Source organism: Channa argus, chromosome 4 (genome assembly GCF_033026475.1).
Source record: "Channa argus isolate prfri chromosome 4, Channa argus male v1.0, whole genome shotgun sequence".
Lineage (NCBI taxonomy): Eukaryota > Metazoa > Chordata > Actinopteri > Anabantiformes > Channidae > Channa > Channa argus.
In genome coordinates, this window is record NC_090200.1 from 13,283,547 (window position 1) to 13,306,672 (window position 23,126).

General features: G+C 39.1%; 3 protein-coding genes across 4 annotated transcripts; all 3 read right to left on the minus strand.

Annotated features, from left to right (window-relative positions):
* Positions 1–1,208: 1,208 nt before the first annotated feature.
* Positions 1,209–12,671, minus strand: rapsn (receptor-associated protein of the synapse, 43kD). The gene is made up of 8 exons (XM_067501891.1): positions 11,514–12,671; positions 10,507–10,845; positions 9,658–9,816; positions 3,013–3,111; positions 2,791–2,913; positions 2,281–2,334; positions 1,978–2,177; positions 1,209–1,776 (listed from the first exon to the last, which is right to left on the minus strand). Exons 1-8 carry the CDS (start codon positions 11,724–11,726, stop codon positions 1,704–1,706), a joined length of 1,260 nt encoding a protein of 419 aa, XP_067357992.1. The 5' UTR covers positions 11,727–12,671; the 3' UTR covers positions 1,209–1,703.
* A 137-nt stretch (positions 12,672–12,808) lies between these two features.
* Positions 12,809–16,971, minus strand: kbtbd4 (kelch repeat and BTB (POZ) domain containing 4). Its single transcript, XM_067501890.1, has 4 exons — positions 15,498–16,971; positions 15,264–15,405; positions 14,498–14,604; positions 12,809–14,384 (listed from the first exon to the last, which is right to left on the minus strand). Exons 1-4 carry the CDS (start codon positions 15,957–15,959, stop codon positions 13,524–13,526), a joined length of 1,572 nt encoding a protein of 523 aa, XP_067357991.1. The 5' UTR covers positions 15,960–16,971; the 3' UTR covers positions 12,809–13,523.
* Positions 16,972–18,170: 1,199 nt separating this feature from the next.
* On the minus strand, positions 18,171–22,898 carry ddb2 (damage-specific DNA binding protein 2). 2 transcript variants are annotated; one of them, XM_067502716.1, is made up of 11 exons: positions 22,764–22,898; positions 22,519–22,669; positions 22,326–22,435; positions 21,475–21,666; positions 20,800–20,966; positions 20,280–20,379; positions 19,947–20,124; positions 19,591–19,736; positions 18,856–19,011; positions 18,738–18,783; positions 18,171–18,646 (listed from the first exon to the last, which is right to left on the minus strand). In XM_067502716.1, the coding sequence occupies exons 2-11, from the start codon at positions 22,637–22,639 to the stop codon at positions 18,393–18,395; spliced, it is 1,470 nt and encodes a 489-aa protein (XP_067358817.1). In that variant the 5' UTR covers positions 22,640–22,669; positions 22,764–22,898; the 3' UTR covers positions 18,171–18,392. The 2 variants fall into 2 exon arrangements, with proteins under 2 accessions (XP_067358817.1, XP_067358818.1); XM_067502717.1 differs by lacking the exon at positions 20,800–20,966 and adding an exon at positions 21,153–21,298.
* Between the last annotated feature and the right edge of the window lie 228 nt (positions 22,899–23,126).

Sequence of the window (23,126 nt, forward strand, 5' to 3'; positions counted from 1 at the left end):
GCATTAATCCTCTGAGGAGGAGTCAAAAACAGAGGTAGTTTAAGCTGTTAAATGAGTTGCTGTATTTTCTGTAAATTCTTTCATATACACCAGACACAGGATTACAAACTGTGTTTTACATGAGTTTTACAGTGACTTTATGACAGTGAATCAACATTATTTTTGATGCAGGGACCTAAACAAAAACCAAATACTGTTCAGAAGTGAGACCAAGCTGATACAAGTGCCTGTACAATAAAATTAAACATGTTGGTCTGTCCTCAATCTGCAAACCAACTCACATGTTGTATCGAGAGAGTAAACAAAATGCTCATTTTCAGCTAAGTGTTGCAGTGTGTGCAAGTTTGTTACCTCTTTGCTTTACCTACCTTATGATTTTGTCCCTGCTGTACGAGAAATTTAATTAGCTTGAGCATTTTAATTAATGTGGTAATTAAAATTAAAATTAATGAATCTTTTCTGTCCAAAATATACTGAACAAGGATAAGGAATATAAATGATGAACACCACTGAATATTAAGGAATACTATAATAAATAAGTTAACAGTGGTAAATAACTTATTATAATCCAATATTGTTGCTCAGCATTGTAAATAAAACATGCAACAACTGATGTAACTCCTGATGTAACTCTCAATGTTTTTTTCTTTCTCCCTCAAAAACATTTTGAAATTACAATGCCATTGCAAGACAATAATCTCAACTTGACTATTGTGATTTTTTCAATTCATTCATATTTACCAGTACAAATATAATAATAATACATATGAAAACAAAACTGTAAAATATACTTCATATATCTCCTCTAAATGATTTAAGTGTGTGATTGGTCAAATAAGATCCTTTCCCAATATTACGTTGATGCCAGAGAATGAAACATTTCCAGAAATAGACAGAAAAGGAATTTCTCTGAACACAATGTGTGTTGATCCTGCTCCTTAGTCATTGTGAATAAGGAAGAAACAGCTGCATGTATCTGTTTTGTAAAGACATACTAGTTTTTGAATGGTTAAGAGGTTTTAGTAAGTTTCAGATTTTACAAAACACCTCAAAATAAATCAACATTTTAAAACATGACAATAATATTTACATGACCACAGTAATAAATATATCATGTATGAAATCAGGTAAATCCAGAAATTAGAAAAAGAGATTCTTTGTTCTGGTAGAAAATCAAGAAACTGCTTAGAAAGAAACAAGTGGGTGTGCTGTAAAAGGTAGAGTTCACTTTAAATAAACACAATGTCCAAAATTATTGAGATATCACTGAAATCCTTCTCTAAAGATCATTCCATCATGATATTACTAAACAATTCTAATTCATGAAATAGCAAATGTACTATGCTCTGATGCTCTTTGGACAGTCCCATACTCCTTTCTATTTTAGTTTAGCAACAAACATCTGGTTATCGAATACAATGTAGATTCTTTCTGTTTCAGCTTATATTGCAATGGTAACACTGCCAGTTAGACCTTCTCCATAAGCTTCACTCACAGACAGATGTCTGCATCCCGTCTTCAGAGCCTCGCACTGGGACACTGGGTTCAGTTCAGCATCCGCTGCAAAGAGCAAGGAAGTATTACTCCTCAAACATCTTCAGCACACCCTGAGGCTTCCTGCTGCTCTCAGATCAGTCAGGCATCCATGAGGCACCACGCTGTGCCTGGTGTGTAAGATCCAACACATGGACACGGTCTCACAATCACACAAATCCAGGCTTCATGGAGGACTTGAAGCATTTAGGACAACCTTTTGTCCCATTTGTTTGCAGACACCTGAAAGAATACAATAATTGAGTGTCAACAAGTCTGTCTATCAGCCTGTAATTTATTTTAAGTGGGTCTTCATTACCCCTGATTCTTTTTTAGAGACAAACTTGCGCATAAAAACAAAACGAAAATAAAGTTATTTTATTTATAGTAATGTATGTGCCAAAAACGATAAAAGGTGAAGATACACTGTGTTAAAACACCTACTTGAGATGGAAAATGTGGGAACAGGGTAAAGCCTGCAGCTTTTGGTCTCTGTCCCCGATGGACTCTCCACACATGCCACAGTAGAGCTCCAGCTCCTCAACACACTGCAGGAACTTCACCACCTGCTCTCTAAGCTCAACCTGCTTCCCCTGGCTTCGATAAATTCCCTCACTCAGGCAATGAACCTTCAGCGTGCACAGCTTCAGATACAGGAAAAAGGCTGTCAACTTGATACATTCTGCAATATCAGAAATAAACCCAAGCTCTTTGTCCTGTACGCTCTATTTAAATTTATTTAAATACCTTGTTTCCCATTCCATCTGCTAATTCCTGTGCTCGCTGCAAAGAATCAAGAGCCTGAAAGAGAGGCAAAAAGTATGAATTACTGCACTAATACCGTTTACCAGACCCGATAAAACTGTGTCAAGAAGAATATTCTTAAAATTAATGTTGCTGCAGCCGGAAACCTAGGTATTTGAATTCACTCACTTCCTCAACTTCACTTGGTTGGTACCGATTTCAAATTTATCCAGCACTTTTTACTTTCAGTTATCATGCAGCCTCTGTGAAACCCTGCCCAGATGCCTGCTTAAAAGCTCTGCAGCCTGATGAGGCAATTCTGCTGTTACATACAGTAAATAATTGTGTTATCTGAATTCTTTGGCAGCCAGACCTACAATTTCAGACCTACAAGTTTTGTTAAATATCTTGGTCAAAATGCAAATTGCTTGGAATCTGAAAGTTGATATTTTTCCAGATATTCAGTAATTGTTCATGCACTAGATTTAAAATTATTTGTAGAATTACAGATACCTTGTCTAATTCTTTCTGCAGAAGCCAACACTTTGCAACACCCAGGTAGACATGTGCTTGTCCAAGACGATTTCCAATCTCAGTCATGATAGCCAGTGCAGACTCATAACGAGGGAATGCTTTCTAAATGCAAGAAAACACAGACAATTGAATTTAAAGATCAAGTTTCAACCTTTTCACCAAATCCTGAAAAAACAATTCGTAAAAATTATGGCACCTTACATCAACATCACTCCTGCAGCGGTGTATGTCTGCGAAGTTCAGTAAGCACAAAGCCTGCAGCGGACGGTCACCATGCTGCAGGGCAATCTTCATAGATTCCTGTTGAAGCAGAAAATGTATGTTTTTATGACATAATAACAAAACTGTGGAGGACACCCTGTTACCTATGAAACCAACTTAGTGCTAAAATGCAAAGCTTGACTTTATGTTTGAATTATGAAAAGCAGGTACATTTTCATCATGTACCTTACCATAAACTTCATGATATCGGCTAATTAAAACAATAATTCTTTAGAGTGCGTTGGTTGATATCTTTAGGACTGAACTCTTTATGGTTCCTTATAATCACAAATAAACTGTACATCACAAACACACATTTTTTCTAACATTTTTACAGTTTCAGTATCACTGTTTTCGAATAATGCACAGTGAGACGTGATAAACAATGCGAGATGTATGACCCTTATGACTCCTCTTGTACTCTGATATTGTCACTATATGGAGATCTGTAAATAGTTTCTCTAAATGTGGTGGGTAAACATAATACACTTAAGGCGCATCTTGCTGTCTAGTTAGTGGGAGAGCTGTAAGCACAGCTCTCACACTATTGAGATCCTTTTCTTTATTATTATTATTATTATTATTATTAGTGTGATTGCTGAAAGCAATCACACTATTGTTGTTTCCAGTATTTAATTTTATTATTATTATTATTCCGGATTCTTCCGTCCGTTTTTCGGCATGCTAAAAGTCCTAAGTGCTAAAAGCTGTAAACATGGTTCCAACTGTAACATGTTAAGCATGGTTGGGAGAGGTGTGCTATTACCCTGTGTGCTGATAGCTAATGTACTGTAATTATTATGAATATTAATATGCATTTTTTTTTGAATGGAAAGTCTATAGAAGTGATGTTTAAACTGCAATATCTCAAAAACTACACATGGTAGCATGATGCAGCTTTGTGAAGTGCTGTCCCATGATGAAGTGCTTCACATGTTACAGCGTGAGCTCCATAGCGCCACTGTGTGGTCAGCTATCAGCATGTTTTTGAGCGTTTTTTGACATGCTACTACTCCTACACGCTTACAGCTAGAAACATGGTTCCAACTGTAATATGTTAAGTACAGTTAGGAGAGATGATGTATTACTCTGTGGGCTGACAGCTGATGTACAATAATTATTATGAATATTTGTATGATTTTTACTTTGCATTGCCGTCTATGGGAGCAATCTTCACATAGCTATATCTCCTAAACTACACGTGATATTGTTATGAAACCTTGTTTACTACTGTCCCATGATGAAGTGCTTCACATGTTACAGCGTGGGCTCTCTAGCGCCACCGTGTGGTCAGTTATCAGCATGTTTATGTTAGTTGTTTTGACATGCTACTACTCCTACACGCTTACAGCTAGAAACATGGTTCCAACTGTAATATGTTAAGTACAGTTAGGAGAGATGATGTATTACTCTGTGGGCTGACATCTGATGTACAATAATTATTATGAATATTTGTATGATTTGTTTTTTGCCGTCTATGAGAGCAATCTTCACACGGCTCTATCTCCTAAACTACACGTGATATTGTTATGAAACTTTCAGGAAAGCTGCCCCATGATGAAATGCTTCACATGTTACAGCGTGGGCTCTCTAGCGCCACCGTGTGGTCAGTTATTTAACTCGTTTTTTAATTCAAAAAATTTTTTTTTTCTTTCTGATTTCCCTTCTATATTGTACAGGGCCTTTAGTACTACCACGTGCGCCACCTGGCGGCCGTTCGCGGTACTGCAACTGTTTCGTTCTTTTTTTTTTAAGCTAATGCAATGACTGACTTGAATGAAACTTTACTAATATGTGCAGGACACTGCCCTAAACACGCATGTTAAAGGTTTCTCCACTGGGGGGTGCTAATGTGGGTGTTTTTTTTTTTTTGGTATTTTATCCTCAGAACTTCATTAGTGTTGAGAGGGCAAGATGGCAACAGTTGATTTCTTTGGACAGGCTGCCATCTGCTGGAGAGTTGGTGAATAGCAATTGAAAACTTCTTCATTGTTTCATGTGCTTTCACTAGTTGTTCAATATTTTAAAAAACTACACATGCTACAGTGTTGCCTGTCGCTTCTACAACGTTCAGAGCTGCAGATTCGGCGATGGCTGCAGCAGGTGCAGCGGCTGGCTTTCAGCAATCACACGCATTTTCTGTAGGAAATGCCCATTCTAGTTAGTGGGAGAGCTGTAAGCACAGCTCTCACACTATTGAGATCCTTTTCTTTATTATTATTATTATTATTATTATTATTATTATTATAGCCCGTTTTTCGGTCGCTATCTAGTCCTAGACGGTTTGTCGTAGAAACTTCGTTCCACTTCCTAAACGTAGGTCCCTTTTAGGACAGGGGTGGTATTACTTTTCTCATTAATAACTTTTATACTTTTTATTATATTTCACTTTTTATGAACTTTTTTTCCCATAGAAAATGAATGGAAGGCACTTAAAATTTCCCTTCAACTTGCCACTTTTCATCTGCCTCTTGTGTCGTCATACTTTGGAGTAGAAACTTCATTTAAAGTTTATACGGGTCTAGTCCCTTTCAACTTTTTCTGGGTGGATCAGCTTCTTTCTATCTTTTATACTTTTTGAATAATCGCAGTTTTAGTTTTAGGCAACTTTTGGAGCTTTTTCAACTTTTCCATTAGTGTGTATTGCGGAATGTTGGAGCAGCTAGAGTGGGTGACATCACACGCACTCTAACTTTTCAGCTTCCACTTTTAGCAACTTTTTTCCTTCTTTTCCTTCTTTCCTTCAGTCAACTTTAATCTTACATAAACAAACTATACATCAGAATGTAGGTATTTGTGTGTTCTTTCAGTAAATGTAACTCTCATAGTGACAGGACTGACGGTTCTTTCTCCAAGTGTCCAGAAGCAGAGAGAGTGCCGTCAAAACTCCCATTGGAGCCCATTATAACAGAGGTTCTTAAATTCTAATCAAATCACAAACGGGGGGCTGTTTTAAAATCGCCACCACGCCTTCATTTTATGGAGTATCTTCAAATAAAGTACATCAGTGTGTTCATTGAAGCCTTTTGTAACACACAGTTTTTGAATTGTTTCGATAGGACTAATACTTTTTCATATTTTGAGCATTTTGCGAGGCATAGTCTCAGCACTTTTCCAGCCTGCCTTTGCATTTGGCTCACATGACTCAGCAGGCGGGCAGCGGGCAGCAGTCATTGTCATGGTAACGGACACAGCTGCATGACGTCATGTAATCAGCCTCAGAGCTGTGTCCACACACTTTACCTGAGTTTTTCTCCCTCAACATACACAGTGGAGACACACACAGACACACACCCTCACAGACAGGAAATACCCTTTCAAAATAAAAGCCTTTCATAATATGTTATCCACTTTTTAGCATTTAAATGCTAAAATGACTGTGGTGAAGTTTCCCTACACACACACCCTCACAGATAGGAAACACACTTTCAAAATAAAAGCCTTTCATAATATTTTATCCACTTTTTAGCATTTAAATGCTAAAATGACTTTGTGGTGAAGTTTCCCTACACACACACCCACAGACAGGAAACACACTTTCAAAATAAAAGCCTTTTATCATTCTTATTTTAATTATTTAGCATTTAAATGCTAAAATGAGTTTGTTTTGAAGTCTCCCTACAGTGGACACACAAACTACCACGCAGACACAGACAGGAAACACACTTTCAAATTAAAAGCTCTTTTCAACTTTTTTTTTTTTTCAACAGTTTTTCAGCATTAAAATGGTTCCTTCATTTCTAATTAGTTACTTCTAGCTTTTTTCTTTACACTTTAATAGCAACTTTTTTACTTTGCTTCTTTTTTTTGTTTCTTTTAACTTTGGGAATATTTACCTTTTCCTTTGTTTCTTACTACTTCTTTCCACTTTTGTTAATCAAGTTGTTGCTTTTTCACTTCTTACTTTTTTCTTTACACTTTCAATAGCAACTTTTTACTTTGCTTCTTTTTCTGCTTCTTTACACTTTAAATATCAACTTTTTACTTATTTACTTCCTCCATTGTTACTTTCTACTTTTTTCTTTTCTTAATTCAACTTTTCCTGGGATTTTGGATTTTTTCCTTTTCTTGTCATCTTCTTCTTTCTCTTTTTGTTTGTATTTATCTCTCTTCAGCGTTTGCGGCTTTGAACGTACAAACGCCTCTGCTCTCAGCCGCTTCTGAGCGGTCGGCCTCTACCGGGCGACTTAACAGCTCTCCCACGTAATTTCCTTGGAAATTGCCTTTTCTAGTTATTATTATAGCTCGTTTTTCGGTCGCTATCTAGTCCTAGACGGTTTGTCGTAGAAACTTCGTTCCACTTCCTAAACGTAGGTCCCTTTTAGGACAGGGGTGGTATTACTTTTCTCATTAATAACTTTTATACTTTTTATTATATTTCACTTTTTATGAACTTTTTTTCCCATAGAAAATGAATGGAAGGCACTTAAAATTTCCCTTCAACTTGCCACTTTTCATCTGCCTCTTGTGTCGTCATACTTTGGAGTAGAAACTTCATTTAAAGTTTATACGGGTCTAGTCCCTTTCAACTTTTTCTGGGTGGATCAGCTTCTTTCTATCTTTTATACTTTTTGAATAATCGCAGTTTTAGTTTTAGGCAACTTTTGGAGCTTTTTCAACTTTTCCATTAGTGTGTATTGCGGAATGTTGGAGCAGCTAGAGTGGGTGACATCACACGCACTCTAACTTTTCAGCTTCCACTTTTAGCAACATTTTTCCTTCTTTTCCTTCTTTCCTTCAGTCAACTTTAATCTTACATAAACAAACTATACATCAGAATGTAGGTATTTGTGTGTTCTTTCAGTAAATGTAACTCTCATAGTGACAGGACTGACGGTTCTTTCTCCAAGTGTCCAGAAGCAGAGAGAGTGCCGGCTGAAACTCCCATTGGAGCCCATTATAACAGAGGTTCTTAAATTCTAATCAAATCACAATCGGGGGGCTGTTTTAAAATCGCCACCACGCCTTCATTTTATGGAGTATCTTCAAATAAAGTACATCAGTGTGTTCATTGAAGCCTTTTGTCACTCACAGTTTTTGAATTGTTTCGATAGGACTAATACTTTTTCATATTTTGAGCATTTTGCGAGGCATAGTCTCAGCACTTTTCCAGCCTGCCTTTGCATTTGGCTCACATGACTCAGCAGGCAGGCAGCGGGCAGCAGTCATTGTCATGGTAACGGACACAGCTGCATGACGTCATGTAATCAGCCTCAGAGCTGTGTCCACACACTTTACCTGAGTTTTTCTCCCTCAACATACACAGTGGAGACACACACAGACACACACCCTCACAGACAGGAAATACCCTTTCAAAATAAAAGCCTTTCATAATATTTTATCCACTTTTTAGCATTTAAATGCTAAAATGACTTTGTGGTGAAGTTTCCCTACACACACCCTCACAGACAGGAAACACTTTCAAAATAAAAGCCTTTTATCATTCTTATTTTAATTATTTAGCATTTAAATGCTAAAATAAGTTTGTTTTGAAGTCTCCCTACAGTGGACACACAAACTACCACACAGACAGGAAACACACTTTCAAATTAAAAGCTCTTTTCAACTTTTTTTTTTCAACAGTTTTTCAGCATTAAAATGGTTCCTTCATTTCTAAGTAGTTACTTCTAGCTTTTTTCTTTACACTTTAATAGCAACTTTTTTACTTTGCTTCTTTTTTTTGTTTCTTTTAACTTTGGAAATATTTACCTTTTCCTTTGTTTCTTACTACTTCTTTCCACTTTTGTTAATCAAGTTGTTGCTTTTTCACTTCTTCCTTTACACTTTTAAAAGCAACTTTTTTCCTTTGCTTCTTTCTTTGTTTCTTTTACCTTTGGGAATATTTACCTTTTCCTTTGTTTCTTACTACTTCTTTCCACTTTTGTTAATCAAGTTGTTGCTTTTTCACTTCTTACTTTTTTCTTTACACTTTCAATAGCAACTTTTTACTTTGCTTCTTTTTCTGTTTCTTTACACTTTAAATATCAACTTTTTACTTATTTACTTCCTCCATTGTTACTTTCTACTTTTTTTCTTTTATGAATTCAACTTTTCCTGGGATTTTGGATTTTTTCCTTTTCTTGTCATCTTCTTTTTTCTCTTTTTGTTTGTATTTATCTCTCTTCAGCGTTTGCGGCTTTGAACGTGCAAACGCCTCTGCTGTCAGCAGCTTCTGAGCGGTCGGCCTCTACCGGGCGACTTAACAGCTCTCCCACGTAATTTCCTTGGAAATTGCCTTTTCTAGTTACCATTCTGTTACACTCCAAGTTAATGACATCAAGTTATTTTTCACCCTGGGGACATGATTAGAACAGAGTGAAGACTGAAGCCACCCTTTTCATGAACATTTTAAACCAGCGCTTATGTGAGCATACGTTGTTTTTGTCAAGGTCTTAGACCTCCTACATCAGAACAACTGGTGCCTGCACCTGTCAGTAGAACAACATCTACTGTATCTGCCGCTCTGACATCACAACAACCAAAGTAATCAGCAAGTCGGTGATGAAACCGAAACATTCTCCACACGTTATGTAAGCTTGTCTCTGAGGACATCAATCGTGTGCTGGGAAGATTATAAAACAATACCTCACAGCACTCCATGGCATCTGGCAGGCGCTCCAGTTTCCTGTAGGCTACAGACATGTGGTACTGGCTCATGGCTCGATACTTGAGGCTCCAACCCTTGCCATAGTCATTGACAAGCTCAGCTGCTTTGCAGGGGAAGAAAAGGGCTTTCTCATAGTCCTGTTGGCAGACATGAACAATGAATAAGACATCTGATATCCAATTACTGCTCACATGTGGCACCACATCCTATTTAGATATAACAGACATGGACTTTATAACATGTCACAGTATTCACAAAAACAAGTCAACCACAAAATGTCTGCTGGCCAGTATGGCCCCCGCATTATTAACAAGCACATTATATTTTTTCGTTTAATAAATGTGTCATGTGTCTCAAAATGCTGCTTCACAATAAAAAAAACTGGGAAGACGGAGGATTATTCCCTGATGTTGAGACTACTACATAAGCCCCCTGTCAGCCAGCGGACTCCCTCTCCCCCTGTGTTACAATGCCCAGTACTATGTGAGCTGACCATTGAGGATGTTTGGTTGGACAGTCTGCAGTGTCATCATACTCTGCAAATAGTCTGGCATCAGTATTGATTGCACGATCAAGTCGCACGTGCAATCTAACAAATGTTTTACCCAAATAAAAGGACTGTAAGGTGTGTAACTATATTGAAGTATTTTAGGTTTTTTTGTGGGCTTTAATTCCCTGTCTAAAACATCTTATACAAAAGCAATGCAGTTTGAGTTCATGCACAGCTAAGATTAAGTATTAACAGTGCGAGACACACTAGGATAATCATAATTCACTTTAATTCAGGATAATCAAATCACATATGAATAAAGCAACACACTAAGTACCTTGAGTTGGACATAGATGTTTCCCAGACTGCAGCACACTCTGCACTCCAGCATTTTGTCATCATTGTTGTGAGCGTAGCGCAGGGCCTTCTCATAGCTCTCCAAAGCTTTCTGGAAGACACTGAGGCCCAGAAAGGCATTACCCATGCTGAGACACACTTGGCCGTTGAGCTGCAGGCTGACAGTGGTGCCCTGCATGTTTAAGCAGGTCTTACAGTAGGAGACTGTTTTCTGGAAATCACACAACTTCTCATTGCTACGCGCCAAATTGAGGTAACCCTCCGTCAGGTAGTCTGGATCCTCCATCTCTCTGGCTGTGTCAATTTGTTCAAGGGCATACTGCGGAGAGAGACAGTGTGAGGGGATGGAATCGTGCTTTCTAAATGAATAAAAGAAAATGTATCTGATACACTTATTTATAAAGTTAACGCCTCTACTTTACAAAGTTACTAATTAAAGTAAGGGTGAGAGAGAGAATGTGCTGCTGGAGTATAGATGATTATGTCAACAAGACACTCCACACTCATGCTCAGGTTGCAAGACACTTATTTACTCTGCATGGCATGGACGCCACAAATTAACCCATGCTTCTCAAAATCACTGTAAATGGAGCCAGGAAGATAACCTTTGACCTCTTTTTGTTCAGCAATAACCAGAGCAATGTGAAAATATTAACATACTACAACAGCATGAGCAGCTGTGATGACATATAAAATTAATGAGATATTCAGTGGCATTTAATCATCAGGACACACATGAGCGCACACACACACAGTTGGTTGCATAACACTGAACATGATCATGCAGTGTTAAAATATGAGAAATGTCTCGTCTAGAGTACACTAAACCAAGAGATCACAAAGTCATTTAGACTAGGACTATTAATGAACTTTGAACATCGCTTAGATAGCAGATTATCCCCAAGGATTCATAAATATCTTACATTGTTTGGTTAACTATGCTCTATTAGATGTTGTTTGTAGCATATCATGGTTTCAGAGCCTTACCTTGAGCATATCTTTATATTTTCCCATCTCTGAGTGAGCTGTAATCAGGCAACCCAACACCCGAAACTTCCCTCCAGGGTCCGAGGTCTTCTCCAGTACTTTTGTCCACACATGCAGGGCTTTGTCAGTCTGATTGGATTGATACAATCTCAGGCCCTTCTCTATCTGCTGCTTGGTTTGGTCCTGGCCCATCTCTGGTGCAAGGCGCCTCATAAAATATTCATTTGTTTAGGCCATGCAATTTCAGTGAGGCAACAAAAAAAAAAAAGTAGATCCTTGTCATGCACAGTACAACTCCAAAGACAATCCCTTGAAGATGATCCTCCAGGTGGCCGGTGCCAGAAGGCCTACCAGATCCCGGTCTCTCAGCTTCGGCTGTGCTGAGATGGAAAGGAAACTGGATCCACCAACATAAAACAGCGACACACCAAGACCATTATCGCCAGTTGTTTTGTGGAAAGCGGAAGGATCAGAAAAACACCTTCCCCCTTTAATCCTGCAAAAATCCCCCCTCAGCATCAAGTGTTCAAAAAGTGTCCCTCAGATTTTTATGTTTGAAAAACACCAAAGAAACACGTTTCTCCGTGGAGCGCAAGCAGTGGTATCCCAGAATATCTACTCCCTCCACACCCCAGCGAAAGGAATTCTTAGCACCCCTGTGTCAGACCCCCCCTTCCCCCCCCTCCCCTCCACCTTCCTACTTCTGCTGGCGCTACAGCAGATGGCCTTGTCACTCTAAACCATGTGTCCCTTTAGGAATTCTGTCCTGCCCTCAGCAAGCAGTCCCAAGGTCACTACAGCTCCTCGCGATCTATCTTCACACTAAACCTCTCTCAGTGATTGAGCTTTTTACACCAGAATCCCAGAGGGCTTGAAAAACACACATTCACAGAAAAGGGTCTGATCAGAATTCTCACATCTGGGATTGTGACTTATAATATGGAGGCAATAAAAACCTTTATCTCCCAAAGTTCAGACACTGCATGTCAAATCGTGCTCATAGTGGCTGCCTGTTTTTTTCGGATATTCTTATGGAAGGGCATATGTGCCCCCAGAAACCCCCACCCCTCGTGTCGGCGTCAGGAACTGATGCTTAGAATAGTTGACAAAGTCTGACATGTTATTGGTCTTGGGTTTCAGCTGCACAGCCTTCTGCAACACATCAATGGGTTCGAAGTTGTGGCCGATCTGTACTATCTTTCTCTCCTTCAGGTCCCCTTCCCCACCCCAAGGGCACAAAGAGGCACATTTACCACCTCACCATTCACAAGATCCATTACCAATCAAAATATAGATATGGTGAGAGATTATGTCTTTGTTGAGGCACAACTTTACACAACTACACAGTGACCATTTTTATACTGTATGTGCTACAATAAAAGATCCGAAAACCCTGGTAAAAAAACAAAAACAAAAACATAGTATTAATAGGAAAAGAGGGTTAATGCATAAAAACTAAGACTAACAGTGACAGCTTGTATCTACAGCAATATATTAGACAGCTTAACTTGAACATATACATTGTACCTCAAAAAATTACCACTGGGAAAAACTGAAAAGCTAGAAAACATCCTCTGTCATCACATTTATGCAGATTAAATTCAAATTGGACATCTTTAGTCTGATGATCCACTTATTCACTTAAATTATACTGAAACATGGTTATTGTTCAACAAAGGGTTTTACATTGAAGTCGTTCCTGCATGTCAGTAAACAAGCAGCGCAGGACAGAATGCTGATTAGTTCATCACTGGTTACAGCATCACCACAAATTTTTGGACTTCTTAGCTAAGGGAGTCACATGAGATACACTGTAATACAAGCAACTGACACACGCCACTGAACTGTTTCTACTGGTGGGGTGGTAGAGTCTGAATGGAATGAGTCTCATACCAGCTGAGTAAATACATTTGGAACTTGGGACGTCTGACCAGTGAAGTCATGGTAAATTATCCATTAGTCTTGCTTGATTCTCTATGCGGGCCACAGGATGAATCTCCAAAAGACTGTTTAGGCCAACACAAACTGCCAGTTTGTGAGTAGGATTTTTATTCCTCTTATAACAGAGACAACTGATGTAGCGGGGTTAAACTTTAATGTGTTCGCATCACCTTTTTTACATTTGTCCCTGAAGACATATATGCAGCCATTACAGCTGGCCACCTTCCACAAAGAAGGAACACAGCTCCACACCTCAGGGAAGCGCAGGCGGGTGAAGCTCTCCAGGAGAGGGTTGTAGCACACCAGGGAGTCTCCTTCAGCTACAATGAAAATCACATCCATATGGACAGCGGCGTGCATGCAGCCTGCAAATGGCAGCATGTAAGGTTTTATCTGGCACTTTTGAGAGGAGGTCTCAAAACACTGAATGAGACGGGACGGCTTGGTAAAAAAGTCCATGTCGTTCTCCTCCCCTCCGAGCAGGTAAATGGTCCCTCCCAGGTTTACACCAGCAGCACCTGACACTGCAGTGTCCAGTTGGTTAGTCTCTGTCCACATGTTGTCCTTCACTGTGTAGTAGATGACAGCATTAGATAGCGTGTCCTGCAAGGTCTTGCCTCCTAGTGAGTAGATAGCGTCCTCACTGGAGACAGAAACCATGGTGTGGTGGAGGCGGTCTCGGGGCAGTGGGGCACAGCGCTCCCAGTCCATTGTGTGCATGTTGCACTTCCACATGCGTCGGGGAATGGAGCCCCCCACCACATACAGGTCAGCTCCGTGTTTACAGGCTGCAGTGATCTGATGGCATAAACTGTTCTGGCCACTTACACTGATCGCATCATCCTCATCACAGTGAAGAGACACAGCCAGGGAGTGTGTCCTCGACTCCTCTTTACCGATCAAGTAAATGTGGACATTCTCGCCAATTTCCTGTAATGATGGGAAATAACGAGATCAGATATCACAGACACAATTTCAAAACATATATATAAAAGAAGAGCAACCTCTTAAAACATTATTCAGCTTTGGATGAAAAATTTCACCTTGAGATTTTCTTGTAGGATACAAGAAAACTCCTCTCTCTCCACCTTATTGTGGTTGATCCATGACTCTATTGCCACTGTTGGATTCTGGGAGCTCGGAACTCCATCTGAACACAAGCACAAACTCTTGAATCAAACTCTTTGTATGTTTAACACTTTGAAAACTCCTTACTCATCCATCTTTACAGCCTCGTTATGCTTACAAGTCACAACCACTAGCTATATCAGCTCACTATGAGAATAAAAGCTTTTTTAGAAGAGGTAAGTGCAATAAATCAAATTCCAAATTGGAAGGTTTGGTGGTAGTGACATTTAGGTAATGCGATCATAGAGTCATTCATATACAGCCTAGCAATTGCTTTTTACTTCTGGTGATTGTGTTTAGGCTTTTAAAATGGTAAAAGTTGTGTTCGTATGTAAAGATTATCTCACAAACAAAATTTAAGTATCATAAATGTCTGCGATCTTAATTTGTACAATAATCCAAATGTCAATGACAAATGTGGCTTTTTGTCGAGGGAACCAGAAAGATGGCAACTTCTGGGTTGGCCTAAACAAAGTCATCCATATGGCATTCAATAAGGTATGTACATCAGTTTGTAGAGACCTGACATGAGATATGCAGCCCACCAGCGTGAACGTAAGGTCAACTTTTGTTTTGGACTAATATCCATTACCATTGTCAGATAAAGAGGAAATCGTATTTCAGTCAATCTACATTTTGATTTGCATTACTGATTGATGATGGCAGAACAGCAAATCGTACCTTTGATGATGTCCAGGAGGAGACAGAGAGGCAGATTGAGAAATTCTTCAGTTTGATGCAGTTGGGCCAGGTGGATCTTAGCACAATGCTTAGCAGCAGTATACAACTCCTGGTCACTGTGTCTGTCAGCAAGCCACATTACCTGGATAAAAAAACTGGTTATCACAAAACTGATCCTGAACAAGAAGTGATAAATAGCAGAGTCTTCTAGGTCATTGGAAAACAACAAGTCACCTGCAGGCAGTTCTTCACCTCCACTGTCCGTGAGAGAAATCGAGAGCACTCCTCAAACAGAGCAGTTAGGTGGTACATGTCTGCCATTTCATAGGTGTCCTGCAGTTCCTCCACTCTCAGTTTAATTGTGCCATGGTAGATATAGTCAATCAGCAACTGAAAAACAGTGGCACTGACATCCTTCAGCTCAATAGTTCGGTTGTGAGACTCTTTGAGGTTAGAGGTGAACATGGAGCGGAAGAAACTGCTCTGAGCTGATAGAACCAGCCGATGAAGGTGAAACTCTTTACTGTCCACGGTGATAGTGACATCAGCAAACAGGCCATCCTCTACGCAAAGGTCCATAATGCTCTTCACCACACGGCTGGAGTGAGAGCGGTCAGTGAAGGTGTATACCAAGAAGTAATTCTCTTCTCCCACTGAGCTCCCAACACTGAGCCCCCCCTCCTCACCAGACTCCATATTTGCCTCTCAGCTGACAGAGTTATCAAATAGCACGGCAACTATTTATACTAAGCTTCCATTTTATTGTATACGCAAATTTAAAACTAGTTCAGCCTAATACAATAGTCCTGCAATACATCTTGACCTAATAAGGATTTTAATGTTCCTTTTTGGGCTGAAATGTCTTTAGAAAGCTGTTGAATATAACCTGCTAATGGAAGCAGTTACTATAAAACCAAATATAACAGACACAACAAAATATTTTACCTCTGACAAATAAACTTGTCATTTAGTCCACAAACTACTGAATTATGATAATTATGAATAAATTACATCAAAGAGATTTACATTTCTGTGTGCATTTTTTAAAACTTATTAGCACAGATTAAACATGTACCTAATATGAGTTCTGGTAACTAAGTGAGGTAACTGAGCACCTATCAGTATAACATAATACAAATAAAACCTCTAAAAAACCCAGAAAATTTGCAAACCTTTCTGAGAACTCTCTAATATAGAGTTTATTGCAGCATGCATGCATTAAACTGCATTAGTTTTAACTAGACATATCGTATAAGCTATCGACTTAGCTGTCTCTGAAGACAGGCAGCTGCTCGGAAACTTAGTTATGCTGCTTTTGAATGAACAAATGATGCAGGTCTAAGTTTATGTCATTTTGGAGACAAAATCTCTACACGTTTTGCGATGTCCTTTTAGCGTAACTATACTCGAACTATCTGTTTTAGTACACAGGACAACAGGTAATATAAATGTTTACAACTACTGATTAATGCTACATTAACGCTACCTAGTATGTTACGTTAACGATGATGAGTTAGCTACAGCTACAGTTAGCAAACACACAACTGCGAGCAAGTTAGCATCAATTCTTGTGAAATCTCAACCGTGATACCCCGAAGATAAGAGATTTTAGAAGAAATATGAATAAGAAAAAAAAAGCCGTAACGCTTTAAAACGCACAGAATCAAATAAGTGTATCTTAATCTTCAGTGTTTTATCATTCGGAAGAAGCGGAAGTCTTTGCCGGAAATAAATAAACTTCTTCTGCGGTTAACCTTTACAGCCTATTGAAGCTCTTGCTGCTGCCACGTTGTGGTATGGAAGCCACAGTAGCAAAACACAGCAAACGTCAAAAGAGAACAATTAAAATAAGTATCCCGTTATTTTTAATTAAAGTCATGATTTTGAGATAGAAGATCATGTTCAGTGGCGGAAACATTCTTCCATAAACCCTTTGCTCTGCAGACCCTTTGCTTTCCAGAACACATCTGTCTGTTCTGCGTCACATCGAACTGGCATTTGGTCCCATTTTCCAAAGAGGAAAAAAATGCAAGGTATTCAGTCTGAGTTGTCTCTGCCTTGATGCACAAAAGTGGGCGAGAGGGAGTCGAGGTGAAAACGATACGTATTGTATTATCTGTAATTAATCGTAGAATTACCATGAAAATACACCTTAAACTCTGCCTCCAGGTCCTTTTCTGTGTTTGGTTCAATCAAGTGCTGCAGGGTAAGTAGAAATAGGACTTACTCTAACAGAAGATGACTAATTTCAGTAACTAACTTCAGTATTTTCTACTTTAGATGTGTCTGCAGGCACAAGTTCAACTTCTAGCTTAATGGTCTCGTCAGTTTCTGATGCAAATCTGATGTTTGAGGTACTTGCTTTTGCTTTTAGAAATAACAGATTTATATGCAGATAAAATGAATATTTTGCAGTTTTACTTGGATAGTAACAAAGGCATCTTATTTTTTGTATTCTGAAAGGTTTTCTTGGAAGGCTTAGATTTTGACAAGGACGAAAACATCATCCTAACCGACGAGGAGTTGGCATCAATGCGTATGGGTCGCGCATTCCTGTCTCACATCAATAGCCTTCCCAGAAGTCTGAAATCTATGGAGCAGATGGTGACTAATTTGAAGAAGAGGAAACCGCAGACTCAGACAAAGTTTGAGACTCTGGTGCTGAGCATGGTGTACTCTGCCCATATGGTCTGGTATCAGGAACCAGAGAATCAGGAAGCCTGGGGTGAAGTGCTCCGCCAGCTGGTGAACGTTACAGTCTACGAACTACGTGGAAATTATCTCTTCAATGATGCTTAATACATATCCAGTTTGTGTTAAATAACACATGCAATAAAATCTTAAATCTTGCTGTCATGTGTATTCATATTTAGTTTGTATGTGGTCAATGATTGCTGAAAGATGGACTCCATTTATAAAAACATCTTTATTGTCAAACTGCACATGAATACAAACAAACAAACAAAACAAGCCACAAGATACAGCAAAAGTCCCAGTTTTAAACATTTTTATTAAAGAATATCTGGGACATGTTTTAACTTTCAAAGAATCCCTGGAGTTTAATAAAACAACAAACAGGAAATAGGGAAATATGTATATGGATATTTCTGATCCTATACATTTAAAAGTTCATTTTTTTCTCATCTGTGCTTGTTTTGGTTTTGAACAGATAGTCTTGGTCTTGGCTTTGGTCTGCGATTCTTCCAAAGAAGACATTTTTTTCTTGAGCTTTACATCCACAGCAGGACCTCCCCTGTCTCTGCTGGAGCGCTGCTGATTCCTTCTCTGTCTTCTTAAACTGTCTGCTGAGGTCGAGGTTGCCTCCTCCAATCTGTCCTGATCACTGTTAGAGTTGTCCCTGTCCCACACTAGCACAGTTACACCTGTGAGTAAACATGAGGCAGCTTTAGGGAGGCAAATTTCACATTTTCTCACAGAGCTGATTTAAGCCAGTAATGTGCTTAAAGAACTCACCCATGCCCGATCCAATAACATCACCCATTGGATTGAACTTGTTGATCTGTAAACGCAGAGTTGCACATTATTAACTACAGTTTTAGTGTATTTACATTTTCCCCTGGTGTTCACTCACAGATTTGATTCCTGGGGCAACAGGATCGTCCAGCTGACACACAAGCGCTGCTGTGTTGGCATCAAAGATGTCAATGGTCCTCTGATCACCAGGGCAAACACGGTCATCAGGGTAGCGGCCAACCACAATAAGGTCATAGATTGGGTGCCATGTGGCCTACAGAAAAATAAAAATAATGATAATACATTGCTACTGTTTTCCTACTAATAGGTAACACCATTTTGCTTCTTAATGACATCTCTTCAAACACAACCTGTATTATTTCTATTATCTAGATTACATTTCTAGTTTTCAATACCCTGAATGCTATATATGTGTGTGTGTGTGTGTGTGTGTGTGTGTGTGTGTGTATATATATATATATATATATATATATATATATATATATATATATATATATATATATATATATATATATATATATAATTCAGGGTATTGAAATATGTGACGATGAAAATATCCTTTATTTAAATGATTATATTAAACAAATTAAATGACTATATTGTCAATGACTGTAAAAGGTCCAAACAGTGAATATAAAACTATCCACATGCAACACATGATTTATGCTGTGGACATACGATATGATGTCTGCCTTGTGTGCAACTAAACTATACTATTTTGTCATGTTTTATTCCTAAACAGACTTGCTGAAGTCATGGTCCTGCAGGAGAAATATCTACAGGAATCAGAGAAGGACACACACACGCACGCACATCTATAAAAGAATCAAACCTTAATGGGTGTAAGATGCTGAAACTGTCTGTGTGGATGTTGGATGATATTTTGGGGCTTTGACCAATCGGAAGATGAGTAGACACGGATCTGGTCATACTGATCAGTGGTCAGTAACTTAGAGCAGTCCAACGGGTTGAAGTAGGCTGTGGGTAGATGACAGGACAAGCTTTATCTAATATGATCTAAGTATGACCTGTCGTCATAGAAACTACAATACAAAACAAATTTTTTTGGGTTAGTTCAAACTTATATCTTCATTAATTTACTAAAAATAATGAAGATTGTTAATATTGTCAAATGTCACAATGTAATTTGTAGAAAGAACTTTCCTTTTTTTTAAAGGAAAGGGTTACCTGAGTTGACTGGTTTCTGATGTGGCATATCATGGAGGAAGCTTTTCTTGTCTTTGATGTTTCTCAGATCCCAGAGTTTCACCGTGTGGTCAACAGAGGCCGTTACCAACAACCAGTCACAACGGGAGTTAAACTCTGCATGGGTCACTTTGGCTTTATGTAACTTGTCACTAAAAATCTTCAACATTGAAATGGAATCTTAGCCAAAAATAATACCGACTTTGCTTTCACGGTAAATGCTGTATGTATGAGAAATTTGAAAAGTCTAACTTAAAGTCAACAAGAGGAACATTTGAAATAGACACGTGATGAGTTTCTTTGAGGAAAACATACCTTACGTCCATCCAAACCCAGGATTGAGAGCTGCCCCATATTGTCCCCTGTCACAAGCATCTGTCGGCTTACAGACACATCGACACAGCAGAACCAACAACTGTGCAACACAGCAGAAGAACAAAGAGAATTTGTTCACAAAGTGAACGTGAAAAAAAATAAATAACAAATTCATGAAACTATTTAGAAAACTACATCTGAAATGGAGAAAATGTGCAAAATACACTATTAGTTATGTGTCTTGTAAGTGAAATATTTTCTTACATACAATCCATGTGTAGTGCATAAATGAACCAACTGTACTTTTACTGTTGTTGCCCGGATAAAACAGCAACCAAAGGCAAATGTTATAATAGCTTTAAAAAATCTGGTGGTTTAGGAGTTGTTTTTACTTAAGGATTTAACTGCTTTCAAAAGCTATCACCTTGGAGAAACAGCTGTGTTTTATGCTGGTATGAAATTAGCAAAATGGCTACAGCAACTGTTTGCTGAGCATCAGTCTTCTTTGCAGGTTTCTCACCAAACATTGTGGTGATCATGGCCACAGTCCTGAGTTCTGGACAGTGTGGTAGGTGGGTGGCCCTCAAAGCTCTGTATGGTCAGTGTGCCCTCACCAGAAGCCACATAGACTTTGGAAAGGTCCATAGGGCAAAACTTCATCCCTCCGATAGAGTCTCCTGCTCCATTCTGTGCACACAAACACAAACGCACGCCTATCACAGGGCTGCTTTAAGCACGCTACCACACAAACAGTCAGCACTTAACCAAAGGGGCCACCTAATAAGAAGACTGATGCTAAGACGGCTCAGGCCTGAAACGTATACCCTTTTTTGTAAGTGGCTTACAGAAAAAGGAACGACACTTAAGTCTTACTTCAGTGTGTCTGTGTTGGCAAACACTGTAAGGGTTGTCCCACTGAAATCTCGAAGAGCTGTCGTTCCCCCCATAGATGAGGTGAACAGCTGAGTGGGATTTAACTGGTTAAACTTCATGTCTGTAACTGAATCTCCAGCTCCCATCTAAGCAGAGAACCAACGAGAGGTGAAGTTGCATCATCTAAAATGCACAGTTTTGAAATTAGCTTTAGCGTCAAAATGTAATTGTCCTTGGCGTCAAAGTGTCAAGAAACTGAAACATCCTGTTCTGAAAGACACCTTTTAGATAAAACAAACACACTCCCTGTATTGGAACTCACCCCTTGAATAAAAGTTTTCTTATTGGTCATCTGAATGTCCCACAGACAAATGTCTCCACCCTTGGACCCCACAGCCAAAGTGGTGGGGTAAGTGGGATGCCACTCCAGACAGGTAATTCTGCGATCGAAGGGGAAGGTGGCATCACGAAAACCATATGACAACAGGGAGCGAACAAAAGGCTCCTGGAGACACTGAAAGAGACAAAATGTGCAAATGTTCACTGACATGCAATGATAATATATTTGGAACGCAGATCACTTTGCCTGATTGCGTTTTGAATAAAATGTATCCAGTTGCTGCCAAACAAATCTCCCTTAGAAACCCACAGTCAAGTCATAGTCTGACTCTGAGAAAGACCCTCTTTGCTTAGTATTATTTGGTCAACCATTTGACCTCTGACCCTTCACAATACTAATTAGTGAATGATGTTATGGTGGAATACTGAGGCACATCTGCGTTAAGTCAGGTGATCAATGGCTGTGAGATGACAAAGTTGAAAGTGTCATCCAAATGTATTTTTCACTGGAAAGGATAAAACCTGGGGGGATCTGACTTTTGTACAACATGGTGAGTGCCAAATTTTGTTTTCTGTTGTAAACAAAGAGCTGATTGTTAAAGATTTACTCTTATTCTATGAATACCTTTCATGTTTTTAAATTCCAAAACTTTCAAAACAACTTTCCAAACAAACTAATATCACAGACTTTCATTGTGCCCTAAGACTTTTGGATACCCACTGAACATGCCAAGTTTCTTAATTCCTACATCCTGCCATTATACAGTTTACTCTATGTTAGTATCAGTATTTGGTTGCTCTGTACATCCAATAGCAGTATCCTAGCAGGCTTACTTGTCTCATCTGTGAGTGAAGACTTTGTCCCAGAGTGCTTTTGTAAATATAGTGCAGGATGTTCCCATGTCCACCCCTCTTCTGGACTCCTGCAGACTGGACGCGAGGCACTGAAACACACAAACCATTAAATCTACCGCGGTGACAAGAGTTTGTGTCACTTCACTGAAGGTGTCCTGTCCGGTCTGCACACCTGGTTGTGATGTTTCTCCATTTTTCTTGTCTCGCAGGTTTTTGGAGAGAGTAGGACCAGAGTTTTTTTCCACTTTACGCTTTGATTTAGATGCATCTGACTTCATAGGTTTGCTTTTCATCTCTCCCCCTTAAAACAGCGACGACTCTTACTGCATAACACATCAACACGGGGCATGTAACGCGGCACTCGGTCATACGTCTGATTCATTTCGGTTAACAGTAATATTAATTTCTGCTTCTTACCTGTGATGTTCTGTGTTTAGTGCTGAAGTTTAGGAGCAGGAAACCAGCGTTTGCATAACGCAGCAGCAGACTACACGTGAGCGTGAAAATGTCCGTGTTTTGTAACTTGTGTGTGATACCACCGGTGCGCCGTAGGTGTCAGTGTAGCCCTTAATGGACGCCATGTTTGGTGTTCAAGTAAGACTACAAACTGACGTCACATAAGCGGTCAGCTGAGAGTGTAATGATAAACACATCCAATAAACAGCATTAAAAAGTTACTAGATTAGTTAAAACGCTGTTAAACATTGTTATTAAATTATTAAAATGTAGTGTAAAAAGAAATGAATGTTATATACCTGTGCAATCTAATGCAATCCAAAC

Excerpts from the sequence above, each read along its gene's own strand:
- rapsn (XM_067501891.1), bottom strand. The coding sequence starts at position 11,726 with ATGAGGCGCCTTGCACCAGAGATGGGCCAGGACCAAACCAAGCAGCAG. Across the intron at positions 9,817-10,506 it reads ACATCTATGTCCAACTCAAG|GACTATGAGAAAGCCCTTTT; the intron begins GTACTTAGTGTG and ends GTCTGCCAACAG. Across the intron at positions 2,178-2,280 it reads CAGATGGAATGGGAAACAAG|CTGTGCACGCTGAAGGTTCA; the intron begins GTATTTAAATAA and ends CTGTATCTGAAG.
- kbtbd4 (XM_067501890.1), bottom strand. The coding sequence starts at position 15,959 with ATGGAGTCTGGTGAGGAGGGGGGGCTCAGTGTTGGGAGCTCAGTGGGA. Across the intron at positions 15,406-15,497 it reads AGGTGAAGAACTGCCTGCAG|GTAATGTGGCTTGCTGACAG; the intron begins GTGACTTGTTGT and ends TTTTTTATCCAG. Across the intron at positions 14,385-14,497 it reads TCCTACAAGAAAATCTCAAG|GAAATTGGCGAGAATGTCCA; the intron begins GTGAAATTTTTC and ends CCATCATTACAG.
- ddb2 (XM_067502716.1), bottom strand. The coding sequence starts at position 22,639 with ATGAAAAGCAAACCTATGAAGTCAGATGCATCTAAATCAAAGCGTAAA. Across the intron at positions 20,967-21,474 it reads AGAAAACTTTTATTCAAGGG|AATGGAGCAGGAGACTCTAT; the intron begins GTGAGTTCCAAT and ends TTGTGTGCACAG. Across the intron at positions 18,647-18,737 it reads TGTTATTGGATCGGGCATGG|GTGTAACTGTGCTAGTGTGG; the intron begins GTGAGTTCTTTA and ends GTTTACTCACAG.